General features: G+C 41.9%; 1 protein-coding gene across 2 annotated transcripts in view; it reads right to left on the bottom strand.

Moving 5' to 3' along the window:
• The window catches only part of HRC (histidine rich calcium binding protein), a 168507-nt gene that overhangs the window by 7379 nt on the left and 148480 nt on the right, over positions 1–12648 (bottom strand). Inside the window, exon 5 of one of the 2 annotated variants that reach the window (XM_072426233.1) lies at positions 14–50. The exons of the other annotated variant lie outside the window; for it this stretch is intronic. Within the exon in view, the coding sequence (XP_072282334.1) occupies positions 14–50 (37 nt within the window). The remainder of the gene's footprint in view (positions 1–13; positions 51–12648) is intronic. 2 annotated transcript variants of the gene reach the window in all.

A 12648-nucleotide genomic window follows, 5' to 3' on the forward strand; every position in this document is an offset into this window, starting at 1 on the left:
AAATTGTACTCACTGATACACTGCTCCTGAAATTTCATCTATGTAGCTCCCTGAAAAACAAAATAATGTCACATATATTAGATTTTAATATTTGTATCCATAGAAAGGAAATCAACTAATTATACTACTGTATACTAACTTAACATCGTGCCTCTGAGGAATTTTGTGGCAAGAAAGCACCCTCGTGAATATACATTGATACATCTTCATCATATTAATGTTCTCTGAGTTTATAGTCATTATTACTGATGTTGTTGGAATTTGGGTCGTCCTAAACGTTCGACCTGAATATGGCTGCTCGAATTCGGGTCGACCCGACCCGAATTTCGCTGGATTCGAAGCCCCCAAATCGACCCTCCCACAATACCTATTGACCTCCCCCATAATGCCTAGGGCCCTCCAATAACAGCAGGGATGCTCTCCTCTATGTTTGTTGTGGCAGGCAGGCGATTGGCTGTCTGTCACTGCATGCCACACAGGCAGCCATTGGCCTATTTATGACCACACAGACCTGCATTTACCACTCCTGACAGAGATTTGCTAGCATCACAACCTTCCTGCTTGGCTTGCTTTGTCTTCACTTAGACTGTCACACTCATACTATTAGTCAGATAGATAGATTGTACTGTATTGGTGCAGTGTGTTACATACACGCAGCCAAGGCCAGGGAACCCTCCCTCATTGCGTGCACAGTATCACACTTGTACTGAGAGACAGTCACGCAGATGCAGTGTATACTGCAGTATAGAGTTTGTATACTGTGCTGCATATTACAAGCGTCACCACTGAAGGAAAGTGCTGCATACAACACACACAGTGCACTTGCATTTTTTGGTGTCAACTCCCCCCCAACAAAAAGCTACTTCTCGTAAAAATGTACACTTTGTGAAGCATATTAGCTTCAAAGTATATTGCAGGGTGTGAAGCCACACAAAAATTTGTACAATGTCTACCCAAAGAGGAAGGGGCAGCTTTGGCAGGGGTGGCAAGCAAAGCTGTATGAGTTTGTTTTTAACTGCAGACCGGAGAATAAGAAGCGCTGCTGTTGGTGGTGGGCGTCCATTATTACCGCACCATGAACAAGAGGTAGTCGAGTATATGACCCAGCCTAGGTCAAGTGATTGTACCCCCTCTTCATCTCATTCCCACAGGCCTCACAGGTGTCCCAACAGTCCATGATACACCTGTTCCTCCTAGTTCTTCATCATCGACTGGAAAGTCTCGTGAAGAGCAGTATGTAGAGGAGTCCCACCGAGGGGTTGGAGAGGCGGAGCTACAAGCATTCATTCAAGATGCTCAGTTGTCTGACAAAGAGAGTCAGTTCAGAGGCTTTCCCCTCACTTACTTCATCCGAACACTCTGAGCCAGTTCAAACTGGCTCCAAAAGGCCGCTGCTTCCTTTCGGCACATACAGGGAAACTGTCTCTTCTGATGATGATGATGTCCTTGATCTGACATGGGGCAAACAAGAGGATCATCATAGGCAGGAAGAAGAGGAGGAGGAGGAAGAAGAGGATGAGGAGGTTGCACCCTCAAAGGGGGAGAGGGAGGAAGAGGGTAAAAGCTGCCCACACTCTGCAGTCTTCATGTACCAGTGAGGCAAGTCATAGTCGTCCATCGTCGGAAGCTGTTACCACAGCTGTGCCTCAACAACCGCGGACTGCCACCACGAGCACAAGCTTCAGAACACCTTTCGGCCCAGTTAGATGTTTGTCCGTGTGGGCATTTTTTATTGTCCATAGTGATAACAACATTATGGTCATCTGCAAACTGTGAGCTCAACACTTGAAACGAGGCAAAAACCCAAACAAACTTGGAACAAGTTGCATGAGCAAACATTTAAAAAGCCACCACCCAGTAACCTGGCGGGAACACCTGATCAAAGCAGAGAGCTCTGTGCGACCACCTCTGCCCAAGAAGCAAGGTCAAACTGCTAGATCTTCCTCTGCTGCACGTACTCCTTCTGCCACCAAAGTTACCTGTGCTGCTTCCAGCAATTTAGGTGAAGCATGTAGCCGAACATTACCTTTTTCAGGCTCCACTAGCGGTGAGCAGGAGCTCCACCGCAGATCGGCTGCTGTTTGTGGCATTGCTAGCAGTCAAGACCAGGCAACATTGCCATCCCCCACACCTTCTACCCCATCGTCCAATCTTTCGTTGGTTAGCCTTAGCAACATCCAACCTTCCATCCCCTAGATGCTGGAGCGTAAGAGGAAATATGGCCCAAATGACCCCAAAACAAACCTAATCAATGAGGAAATTGCACAGCAGATTGCGTTAGAGCTCCTCCCTTACCGGCTGGTGGAATCAATTACATTTCGTCGCGCGTTCCCCAGCGCAAACCCACAGTACGTTGTGCCCAAGCGACAGTATTTTGCAGAAAAATGTGTTCCTGCATTGCATGAACACGTGCAGAGCAATGTGTCCATGGCCCTGCAGCACTCTGGCAAGGTGCACCTGACAACCGACAGTTGGTCGAGCAAGCATGAAGTGGGAAGATATATTTCCTATACAGCTCACTGGGTAACTTTGGTGGCAGCAGGGGAAGATGCAGCTGCAGCAAGGCCTGCATACCTACCTCGGTCCAGAGCACATCGCCATGCAATCTCCTCCTCGACCTCCACTTACACCTCCTCCTTTGACTCTTGTGCCTCAACCTCTTCCTCCAGGGACACTTTGCTGTGGAGACCCAGCTTCTCCCATTCGGCAGCATCTGTTCACCACCAGCAACAACCTGCAGTTTGCTATTTCAGTGAACAATTCAGACGTTGCCACGCAGTCCTGACATCTTGATGAGAAGAGCACGTTCACAACCTTCTGCATCTCCTTCTACTCCTCCCCCTCGTGGCCCTCTACCTCTACTCTGTCTCTGAGGCCTATGCCTTGCAATGTAGCTGTGTAACTGTCTTTTTTTTTATACGGAGCCCTCAGGGCCCTCTGCTTCTATCTAGTTTAAAGCCTATATCACTTGTAATGGAGCTGTGATTTATAATTAAATATTTGTATTTTTTGTAGAGAAATACAGAAATTTTTCTATCCCTTTGGATAGATAGCACGTGGTATCAGAATTAAATATCTGTATTTTTTGTAGAGAATTACAGAAATTTTTCTGGATTTTTTGATAGATAGCAAGTGGTATCAGAATAAAATATCTGTATTTTTTGAGGGTAATACAGACATTTTTCTGCCTTTTTTGATAGATAGCAAGTAGGATCAGAATAAAAATATCTGTAATTTTTATAGATCAATAAAGAAATGTTTCTGTTTTTTTTATAGATTGCAAGAGGTATCATAATTAAATTTGTTTAGCTTTTTTGATAGATAGCAAATAGTAATGAAATATCTGTATTTTCTTTTAACGAAATACAGACATTTTTTCTGCCTTTCTTGTAAAAAATATCAGTATTACAGAAATATAAATACAGAATTTTTTTGGTTTTTGTGATAGATTGCAAGAGGTATCATAATTAAATATCTGTATTTTTTGTAGAGAAATACAGAAATTTTCATGGCTTAATTATTAGATAGCAAGTTGTATCAGAATAAAATATCTGTATTTTTTTTAGAGAAATACAGAATTTGTTTTGGCTTTTTTGATAGATAGCAACTATGACCAGAATGAAATATCTGTATTTTTTATAGATAAATACAGAAATGTTTCTGTTTTTTGTGATAGATTGCAAGAGGTATCATAATTAAATATCTTTATTTTTTGGAGAGAAATACAGAAAATGTTATGGCTTTTTTGATAGATAGCAAGTGGGATCAGAATGAAATATCTGTATTTTTTGGAGGGAAATATGGAAATTTTTATGGCTATTTTGATAGATAGCAAATGGGATTAGAAATAAATATCTGCATTTTTTTTACAGAAATACAGAAAATTTTATGGGTTTTTGGATAGATACTAAATGCTATCAAAAAGAAATATCTGTATTTTTTATGGATAAATATAGAAAATTTTCTGGCTTTTGTGATAGATTGCAAGAGGTATCATAATTTAAGATACCTCTTGCAATTTATCACAAAAAAACATAAAAACGTCTGTATTTATAGATAAAAAATACAGATATTTATTTATGATAGCACTTGGTATCTATCCTAAAACCCATAAAAATTTCAGTATTTCTTTCAAAAAAATACATATATTTTATTCTTATCCCACTTTGCTATATATTCCCAAAGCAATAAGAAATTCTGTATTTCTCTCCCAAAAATATAGATTTAGTTCTTATAGCACTTGGTATCTATCCAAAAGACCATAAAAAATTCTATATTTCTATATATACTTTCATATATTTTATATGCATTCTGATCCCACTTTGCTATATATCCCCAAAGCCAAACGTATGTATATTTCTCCAAACAATACAGATATTTTATTCTGATAGCACTTGGTATCTATCCTAAAACCCATAAAAATGTATGTATTTATTTAACCGTGATAGCACTTGCTAGATATCCACAAAAGTTAAAAAATGTATGTATTTCCCAGCTGATTCCACCAAGTTCGTTTCCTTTTATGTGGTTTCACTAGACAGTAGGTATGGACAGTGTGATTTTCATTCATACATTCATGTCTCCAATAGCTACAGCTTCTACACTGTCAATAGAGGTGATGGCCTCAACCTTCAATGTGGTCCTTGCTCTGTTACAGGGCCCACCACCTCCTCCTCCTGCTGTTACTGCTGCTGCCTGCCCAGTACCAAACTCTAGATGCAAAATACTAACACCGTCCACACTCCGTCTCAGAGCCCACCGCCTCCTCCTCCTACTGTTACTGCTGCTGCCTGCCCAGTACCAAACTCTAGATGCAAAATACTAACACCGTCCACACTCCGTCTCAGAGCCCACCGCCTCCTCCTCCTACTGTTACTGCTGCTGCCTGCCCAGTACCCAGCTCTAGATGCCAGTTACCAATGCCGTCCACACTTGGTCTCAGAACCCACCGCCTCCCCCTCCTGCTGTTACTGATGCTGCCGCCTGCCCAGTACCCAACTCTAGATGCAAGATACTAATGCCATCCACACTTGGTCTAGGAGCCCACCGCCTCCTCCTCCTGCTGTAACTGATACTGCCCCCTACCCAATACCCAACTCGAGATGCAAGATACTAATGCCGTCCACGCTCCGTCTCAGAGCCCACCGCCTCCTCCTCCTTCTGTAACTGATGCTGCCGCCTGCCCAGTACCCAACACTGGATACAAGACACTAATGCCATCCACACTTGGCCTCAGAGCCCACGGTCTCCTCCTTCTGCTGTTACTGATGCTGCCGCCTGCCCAGTACCCAACTCTACATGTCAAATACTAATGCCATCCACGCTCCGTCTCAGAGCCCACCGCCTCCTCCTCCTGCTGTTACTGATGCTTCCTGCCTGCCCAGTACCCAACTCTAGATGCCAGATACTAATGCCGTCCATGCTCCGTCTCAAAGCCCACCACCTCCTCCTCCCTCTGTTACTGATGCTGCCACCTGCTCAGTACCCAAATGTAGATGCCAGATACTAATGCCATCCACACTTTGCCTTAGAGCCCACGGCCTCCTCCTCCTGCTGTGATTGATGCTGCCTGCTCAGTACCCAGCTCTAGGATGCCAGATTTTTTTTTAAAATTTTTTTTTATTTTTTATAATTTACTAATTACTATTATCTATCTATTACTATTACTATCACTATTACTATTATCATCCTATCCACTAGATTTATTCTACACTAACACTTCCTAAAACAAAAGTAAGGAACTAACACACTACTAAGTCTGTACCTCAAAGACCAAAGTAAGACCTCTTTACTAATCCATGATCTATCATATATTATCTTCTTTCTCTCTGAGTGTGATAGTTTGGACGTAAGTAACACACAAATTACTCCTCTTTTTTTAGAGCATCCAAACGGCTATGCAATTGTTACATCAATTATAATTGAAGTGGCTTGAATCTAACACTATAATATAGTAAATCCAAGTAATTTAATTATCATTAGGACAATTTATATACACCCTGTTTATTGCAAGGATTACTGTACCTTAGAGTATTTTTATACGTATCTTAATGACACTGAGATTATGTATATGGAGTTACTGTGGACTGTCTGTGTAAATAATGATGCAAATACTGTATGTTTCGGAAAGTTATATGTTTGTTATCTTTGCAAACTATGATGTCTAATTTAAACATTATTATAGCCCTAGGGTGTCTACATATCCCCTGAAGAAGCCTAATTGGGCAAAACGCGTCGGGCTAAGACCCCGTTCTTTGTTTCAAGAGCTATACCCAAGTTTGCAAAATCAAATACTTACCTATATAGTGTTAACAGAGCCCCTTTTTATGTCAATCTGTAAAATAAGCATTGTTTTAAAGTCTTTTGTAATTGAAGAATATTAAAAATAATATTGTTTTTATACATTATTATCGTAAGTTTATGGTGCCTTTGTAGAAGCCTATCTTTCTTCTTCGTTCTTCTTGATGTAGTACAATGTTTGTACTCTAAAGGCTTTGGCATCAAGACCAATTGATTGGGAAATTGCATCTCTGATGGGTGACTGATGCTCGGTTAGCTATAGACTTTCTCTAGTAGATGCCAGATACTAATGCCGTCCACACTTTGTCTCAGAGCCCACCCCCTCCTCCTTCTGAAACTGATGCTGCCTGTCCAGTACCCAACTCTAGATGCAAGATTGAGGATGCACTACACCCAGCTCGAGATTCCGGTTACCAATGTGGTCCCCACTCCTGTGAGGCCTATATTACTTGTAACAGAGGTGTGTAACTGGATCATTTTTTGACTGAAAGACCCTCTTCAGGGCCCTCTGCCTCTACTCTGAAGCATGTGTATGGCTTGTAATGGAGCAGTAAAACCTGGTGGCTAATTTTTGGACTGGAGGAACCTTCTCGGGGCCATCTCTATCTCTACTCGAAGGCCTGTATAAAATCTGGCATGTTCCTTTGACCGCCCCATTAATTGGCCTTGCCAGCAACATAAAAAAGCCTTCCTAATTTTTTTTTTTTTTTACTTGAACAGTGTTGTGCAGAGCTGGGGGAGTCTTAACATGTCTTTTTAAATGTATTTATAGGCTATAGAACCTCTACACAGTCCCAAAAAACAACCTGAATTTTTCCCCCATTGACTTTAATAGAGTTCGAATTTAGGTCTATTCGACCGACCAACACTAGTCATTATAGACGGACCCAGTGACAGCGTGGGACCCACAGCTACCTGAAGACACATGGGGTGGAATTCATTTAAAGAATCATTAATGCATGTGCATCAGGGTCGTAAGTTTAAGTAAGGGTGTAGACAGGTTTGCAGTGTGTTTTTTTTATCACTCCCTAAGTGATAATTTAGAAGTTTAGCCAATGTCAAGCAGGTTAGACAAAGGATGGTTCATCTCTGATTTATAGAGTTGCATCTTTGATAAGGAAATGTTTCAGGGTCCTGGGCTCTGGAGTTGGGGGGGGGGGGGGTCATTCAACCCAGAATCTGCCAAGAAGAAAGCCTCAGCTTTACAAGACCTGTTATGTAGGGTTAAGTGATAGTGACTCAATAACCAAGGGTATATAATCAATTACATATATATTTATATAGGTATAAAGTTATATAAATATTTATATGTCATTGATTATATACCCTTGGTTATTGAGTCACTATCACTTGACAATATACTCAGCACAATAAGAATACATGAAAACACATGTTTGCCATGCATGTATTTTAAAATTATTCTATCATATATATTTTGTATATACTTACTAGTGTTATTCACTTTACCAATTCATGACATCTGTGTATTACTTCTATATACAGTACATAGCGTTACTTGCAGATCCCCTGAGGAAGCCCAATGGCGAAAAGTCCCGGGACACAAGACGGTACCATCAATCTAACTGTATTTGTACTCAGGGTCCTGATTCCCAGTTTAATACTTTAGGAATTTACCTACTATTTTTTTTACTTGCATACGACCAAAGTCAGTGTGTCTTATATGATGTGAAATATAACACACACAATATATGTTTATTTGCCAGAAAAACCATGACTCTCCTTTCTTTCTTCATTTTTTGTATCTAAAATTTGGCAAAACTATGATTATTTTAAAAAACAGAAGATAGCTAGGTTCCGTTCTGAACTTTGCTCAGTCCCTAGAAGATTTAACTACCACCTTTTATATAGAATAATATAATGCTTTTATATGGAATATATTTTAGATAAATAGGAGTATTGAATCATATTACATACATTTTTCATGAAAAAGTGGGAAAATGAAAAATATTAGGGGGAGAAAACAGAAAAAAGGGGGGGAGAGGGGAACAGGAGTAAAAAGGGTCACTCTACGAGGAAGTATACTATAATTTGTGTAAGCCAAAATAGAAACAAAATTTCCAAAATACGGTCCTGGAATGCACAGTTGTGTCTAAGTAACATTATTAAACTAAAGTCTAAGTTTGAATGATTTGGAAAGTGAATTTTCAAATTGTTTAAAGAACAAAAACTGCACCATACATTGATGCACAAGGTGTTTCCACCTTGATATAAAAAAATGTCATCTGACAACCTCTGAACATCTTGTCTCTAATCAGAGTTTACTATATTTAAGTATTGATCCCTATCCCTAAAAACTATCCAAGGCACCTATTTCCTAGTAAATAATGTTGCCGTGTCTTGGCAATCATGATAGCTCTCATCCAAAAAGCAAAGCTCATCCACCTTCCTGAACCAACTGTCATGGCTCCACAGGGCAGAGTGGTGGACCCTCTGTGTCACCAGCCCATTGGGTGGAGACGTGCACAGGGCGCACAATCTAAGCAACAGGTTGGTCCTTTCCAGAACCTCTGGAGGTGAGGATTTTGTGCAGCGAGATGCTGCCAGGTTGTGGCCTCCATGCCCTCCAAGGCAGGTGACTGCTAAATAGCAGGAAGAAAGCATGATGCCAAGCAAGATCCAGAGTAAGGGCAGACAAGCCAAAAGTCAGGGCAGGCAGCAATCAAAATAGTCAGGAAACAAGCCGGGATAGGTACACGAATAGTCAGGAACAGGAAGCACAAACTGGAACAGTGGAAACCTGGGAGCAGAACCAAAAGGAACGCCTTGTCCAGGCAACTTTCTGCTGCCAGCCACTTCCTTAAAATGGGGATATCATGTGATGATATGAGCCGCAGACTCCTAACCCACTTAAAGAGGGAGTGCTGGTGAGGAGACATTCTCTGATGTTGTTCAGATGCCTGCCAGCAGATGGAGTGCGTCTGCAGAACAATCTAGTTCTCTGAGGTAAAGGCGCAGCTAGTCGAGGGTCACATGTCCTGGACCAGGAAGTTAGCCGAGACTTGGATCCTGAAGCAGAGATGGTGTGCAAGGTAGGAGAGTTTGAAGGAGTCACAAATCCTCTGGACTTGCAAGGATCTGTGACACCAACCTTTCAAAAGGCGCTCCTGCAAGTGGCTTTAGCCGCAGTGAAAAGGAAAGGCACTACTGAACGCTTATATCTGCCTATGCATGAACTAGTGTAGTGGAAGAGGAAACTCCACGGTGTAAACTCCAGGGATGCACTGGATATCTGTTCTATGATGTCTGACACCTTACGTTAGAATGTTAGGATGGTGGGGCAGAACCACCATATATGGGACATGGAACCCTGTGCCCCAAAACCTCTCCAAAAGAGGTATGAAGAATGCCTAAACACACTCCACTTCTGCAACACCAGTCCCAGCCTCCATGCCACCCTATTCCACGTTCCGGATCCCCACTCCTCTTTGCTACTCCGGCGAACCCCATGCTCAGTCAGGGATTTATTAACCCCCCCAGCGGTAGTCCCGAGTGTGACTTGGGGTGGATTTTCCATGCAAAAAGCGGTAATCCCGAGTCACACTCGGGTTCGATTTAAACAAAAAAAAACACTTTGTGTTTGTTTCATGTAATATATATATAATTATATTATATATATTTATATTATACAAGCTACTGTAGTTATTTTACATGTTTAACTGTTTTTTTTTATTTTTATTGTTTTTATTTGAAGTTTATTATTAAATATTAGACATATTTCGGTGAGTTATGCCTATGAATTATAGTCTACAATGTAAAATAAATTTCCATGCAAAAAAATGTAACGCTTTTTGCATGGAAATTTGAACAGAATTAAAACCCTAGAGGGGTTAACCAGTGTTAAATTCAACTTGAGTTGCAGCCCTGGAATTTTCCCTTCGAACTAAGGTGGCATTTTTCATCTCCTTCTAACAGGGGAGACATTAGCATGAGTGTCGCCTTTCTGGGAAAAAGGGATCATGTTTTAAATGACTTCCAAAGCTTTCTGCAGACCTTCCGCACTGTATTCGATTAGGCAGGCCTGTGTTTTCTCTGCAGCCTCGGAAATCCTATGCCTGCGTCAAGCCTCCCTCACTGTGGGCTTCTGCTAAAAAATTTCGAACCCTGGCTACAGAATTAGGTTGGAACAATGATGCTCTTGTGGCAGTGTTCTGGCAGGGCCTTGCCAGCCGTGACCTTCCATCTAGGCTTGATGACCTGGTGTCTCTTTTTATTCAGGTTGACACTCATTTCCAGGAATGAGGGCAAAAATCCCAGAATGTTTGGCGACCTGTCAAGCTGGCCCCAAATTTCCAGAACCCTCCTCCTCTAGCAAATGCACCTATACAACTGGATCAGTCACGACTATTCTCAGAGGAACGTGCTCACTGGCGAGATGAGAACCTTTGCATGTACTGCGTCGGAGAGGGCCACTTTAAGTCTAATTGCCCTCAGGCCACTAACGCCACTGCAGGCAAAAAGTTAAGAGAGTGATCTCTAAACACGCTTTTTTCCCCTACACCTGCAAAGATGATGGTTACAGTGCAGATCCCCTGGAATGACTACTACTTCTGGTCCCAAGCCTTTGTGGACTCTGGCACAGCTGGGAACTTTATCAACAAACAGCTGGCATCACAGTACAGTATTCCCATGGTGCCCCTAACACACCCCTTAGTGTGTCTCTGTGGTGAATGGGACAGTCCTGCCTGGTAGTATTCAGAAGTAAAGCTCTGGGCTTTACACTCTGAGACCATCTCTTTTCCGGTCATCCCAAAAGCAGTTCAACCTGTTCTGCTTTGGTTGCCCTTGCTCCGCAAACATGCTCCAGTCGTTGAATGGAGCTTGGGAGACATCCTCCTATTGCGTGGCCACATGCTTTCAGGAGTGTCTTCCCAAAATTCTTTCTGCTCAACAAATTTTTTCTTCAGTCCCTTTCCCGAGGCCTGGTCTACCAAGACCATACTAGGAGTTTGTATATTTTAGATGTTCTAGAAGTTTTTAGTAAAGAGAAGGCAGAGACGCTACCACCACATCATCCATATGGCTGCTCATTTGACCAGTATCCTGGTTCTTTTCCCCCTCAGGGCAGGGTCTACCCTCTCTCCATCCCAAGACCAACCCCATGTTTAAATTTATTCGAGAGAAATTGGGGAGGGGCTTCATCCACAAGTCATCATCCCCGGCGGGAGGTGGGTTCTACTTTGTGCAGAAGAAAGAATGTTCCCTGCATCCCTGTATAGATTACAGAGTTCTAAATTATATCACCATTAAGAAAAAGTATCTGCTGCCCCTTATCTAAGAACTCTTTGACTGGTTTCAAGGGGCATCTGTGTTTACCAAGTTGGACTTGCGCAGTGCCTACAACCGGATCTGCATTTGAGAGGGGGACGAATGGAAGACACTCCCCGATGGAAATATTTAGTAATGCCATTTGGGCTCTGTAATGCGCAAGCGGTGTTCCAGAATTTTGTAAACAATGTCTTCCGTGACCTCCTCTATGTCTGTGTAGTTGTGTACTAGGATGAAATCCTGGTTTACTCCAGGGATCTGCCTACCCACTGTGGACATGTCAAGAATGGACTTTATGCCAAGCTAGAGTGCCAGTGCCAGTTTGAACTTTCGGAAGTTACATTTTCTGGATACATTGGCCCTGATTCCAAGAAGGTCGCATCGGTGGGTCGCTTGTGCATCGGTTTTCGCGATCTGAAATCGGAAGCTGTCGCGCAATACAGCAACTGGATGAGCTAGCGGCCGGAGCCGCGCATCACCAGCAGCTTTACACTGGCGAGCTTGCACGAAAAGTCACTGTTCCCCTAAAAAATCATTCTTTCTAATGGCACACCTATTACCCTTAGCCCTAAAAAAAAAATGTTTGCGCTGTTGAAACGTTTAAAACATGTATGTGCGCTAAGAAAAAAGCATATTTTAAAATTACTTATTTCTTTTCTGTTAGGCAAGAGTTAACCGAGTTCAACTCCTCTACATAGGCGCCTATATAAAAGCTTACGAAAAGCTGATCGGATGAGCCGCTCGCGGGTAAATCCTGTGACTATCTCGCGACTGACCGCGCGCGAAGCCATTGGACTAGATTTTCTCACAAAAGTCACAAGCACACACACACGTTCTTTTGTTTGCTTCTTATGATATATATATATATATATATATATATATTTACAATTATTGTAGGATATATATAAATATATATATATCGCAATATACACAAAAAAACAAAGAAATAAAATCATGACAATTTATTCAGAAAAGGAATATGCACATAATACATTCAAATACCAATAGGTGACAAAGGCAACGAGGGGGTTAAGTAGGAGTTTGGTGTGGAAAACCATGCAG

This window comes from Pyxicephalus adspersus, chromosome 11, assembly GCF_032062135.1.
Source record: "Pyxicephalus adspersus chromosome 11, UCB_Pads_2.0, whole genome shotgun sequence".
NCBI lineage: Eukaryota > Metazoa > Chordata > Amphibia > Anura > Pyxicephalidae > Pyxicephalus > Pyxicephalus adspersus.